Source organism: Argentina silus (assembly GCF_951799395.1).
Source record: "Argentina silus genome assembly, contig: scaffold_177, whole genome shotgun sequence".
Classification (NCBI taxonomy): domain Eukaryota; kingdom Metazoa; phylum Chordata; class Actinopteri; order Argentiniformes; family Argentinidae; genus Argentina; species Argentina silus.
The window spans coordinates 15,001-17,500 of record NW_028152881.1 but is presented as its reverse complement, the minus strand read 5'-3'; the positions used below and the strand labels follow the sequence as shown (position 1 = coordinate 17,500).

The window sequence follows — 2,500 nt, the reverse complement described above, 5'->3', positions numbered from 1 at the left end:
TGCCTGCCTGTTCTTTCTCTGCCTGTCTCCCTCTCCCTCCCTCCCTCCCTCCCTCCCTCCCTCCCTCCCTCCCTCTAGGGGATTGTGTAATAGTTAATCTGCTGACTGACTGTATGGAGCCTCGATACACTGACATGTGGACAGTGCATGGACAAAGCACACACACACACACACACACACACACACACACACGCACACAGCACGCACACGCACGATAACACTGCCACTGAGAGCTCATATACTGAGATGGAGAGCAGAAAGGAGGAGAGGAGGAGAGCAGAAAGGAGGAGAGGAGGAGGAGAGGAGGAGGGTGATGGAGGAGAGGAGGAGAGGAGGAGAGTGATGGAGGAGAGGAGGAGAGGAGGGTGATGGAGGAGAGGAGGAGGAGGAGGGTGATGGAGGAGAGGAGGAGGGTGATGGAGGAGAGGAGGAGGGTGATGGAGGAGAGGAGGAGAGGAGGAGGGTGATGGAGGAGAGGAGGAGAGGAGGAGGGTGATGGAGGAGAGGAGGAGAGGAGGGTGATGGAGGAGAGCAGAAAGGAGGAGAGGCGGAGAGGAGAGGAGGAGAGGAGGAGGGTGATGGAGGAGAGGAGGAGGGTGATGGAGGAGAGGAGGAGAGGAGGAGGGTGATGGAGGAGAGGAGGAGGGTGATGGAGGAGGAGGAGGAGAGGAGGAGGGTGATGGAGGAGAGGAGGAGGGTGATGGAGGAGAGGAGGAGAGGAGGAGAGGAGGTGATGGAGGAGAGCAGAAAGGAGGAGAGGAGGAGAGGAGAGGAGGAGAGGAGGAGGGTGATGGAGGAGAGGAGGAGAGGAGGAGAGTGATGAAGGAGAGGAGGAGAGGAGGAGGTGATGGAGGAGAGGAGGAGGGTGATGAGGAGAGGAGGAGAGGAGGAGGGTGATGGAGGAGAGGAGGAGGGTGATGGAGGAGAGGAGAGGAGGAGAGGAGGAGAGGAGGAGGGTGATGGAGGAGAGGAGGAGGGTGATGGAGGAGAGGAGAGGAGGAGAGGAGGAGAGGAGGAGGGTGATGGAGGAGAGGAGGAGAGGAGAGGAGAGGGTGATGGAGGAGAGGAGGAGGGTGATGGAGGAGAGGAGGAGAGGAGAGGAGGAGAGGAGAGGAGGAGAGGAGGAGGGTGATGGAGGAGAGAGAGGAGGAGGTGATGGAGGAGAGGAGGAGAGGAGGAGGGTGATGGAGGAGAGGAGGAGAAGAGGAGGGTGATGGAGGAGAGGAGGAGAGGAGGGTGATGGAGGAGAGCAGAAAGGAGGAGAGGAGGAGAGGAGAGGAGGAGAGAGGAGGGTGATGGAGGAGAGGAGGAGAGGAGAGGAGGAGGGTGATGGAGGAGAGGAGGAGGGTGATGGAGGAGAGGAGAGGAGGAGGGTGATGGAGGAGAGGAGGAGGGTGATGGAGGAGAGGAGAGGAGGAGGGTGATGGAGGAGAGGAGGAGAGGAGAGAGGAGAGGAGGAGGGTGATGGAGGAGAGAGAGGAGGAGGGTGATGGAGGAGAGGAGGAGAGGAGAGGAGGAGAGGAGAGGAGGAGAGGAGGAGGGTGATGGAGGATGTTATTCCTGCTGCAGAGGTGAGTCAGCAGAGGGCTGGAGAGGCAGGAAAACAGAAGAGAGGACCTCGCAGAATGTGTGTGTGTGTGTGTGTGTGTGTGTGTGTGTGTGTGTGTGTGTGTGTATGTGTGCATGCGTGCGTGTCTGTGTGAATGCGTGTGAGTGCGTGTGCCCGCGTGCATCCGCGCGCGTGTGTATCAGACTAGACTAGACTCACGTTTTCAGGGTGCCTGAGGTCATCAGCTCCGTTACCAGGACGATGACCTTCTTGCCCTTGGAGGGGGTCTCCCAGGAGTCGTAGAAGCGGACGATGTTGGGGTGCTGGAGCCCCTTCAGCATCCCCGCCTCCTCCTTGAACCGCTGGCGCTCTGACTTTGACAGCTTCCTGTCCTGCAGGAAGGAGAGAGACCGGGAGAGACTCGGTCAGGAAGGCGTGCCATAAAACAAACCCCCCCGGGGTGGAGGGAGAGAAGAGAGGACCCTTTCAAACCCCCCCGGGGTGGAGGGAGAGAAGAGAGGACCCTGATCGTGTTGATCCCTCGTTTGACTACACACTGGACCAGAGGGACCCTGACTACACACTGGACCAGAGGGACCCTGACTACACACTGGACCAGAGGGACACTGACTACACACTGGGCCAGAGGGACACTGACTACACACTGGACCAGAGGGACACTGACTACACACTGGACCAGAGGGACCCTGACTACACACTGGGCCAGAGGGACACTGACTACACACTGGACCAGAGGGACACTGACTACACACTGGACCAGAGGGACCCTGACTACACACTGGGCCAGAGGGACCCTGACTACACACTGGACCAGAGGGACACTGACTACACACTGGGCCAGAGGGACACTGACTACACACTGGACCAGAGGGACCCTGACTACACACTGGACCAGAGGGACCCTGACTACACACTGGACCAGAGGGACCC

The 2,500-nt window shown here is 59.2% G+C and overlaps 1 protein-coding gene across 1 annotated transcript in view; it reads right to left on the bottom strand.

Annotated features, from left to right (window-relative positions):
- Positions 1–2,500, bottom strand: part of LOC310824559 (serine/threonine-protein kinase WNK1-like) — a gene marked incomplete at both ends in the record, with an annotated part of 19,311 nt that overhangs the window by 10,245 nt on the left and 6,566 nt on the right. Inside the window, one exon of the mRNA XM_083697827.1 lies at positions 1,769–1,941. Within this exon, the coding sequence (XP_083553953.1) occupies positions 1,769–1,941 (173 nt within the window). The remainder of the gene's footprint in view (positions 1–1,768; positions 1,942–2,500) is intronic.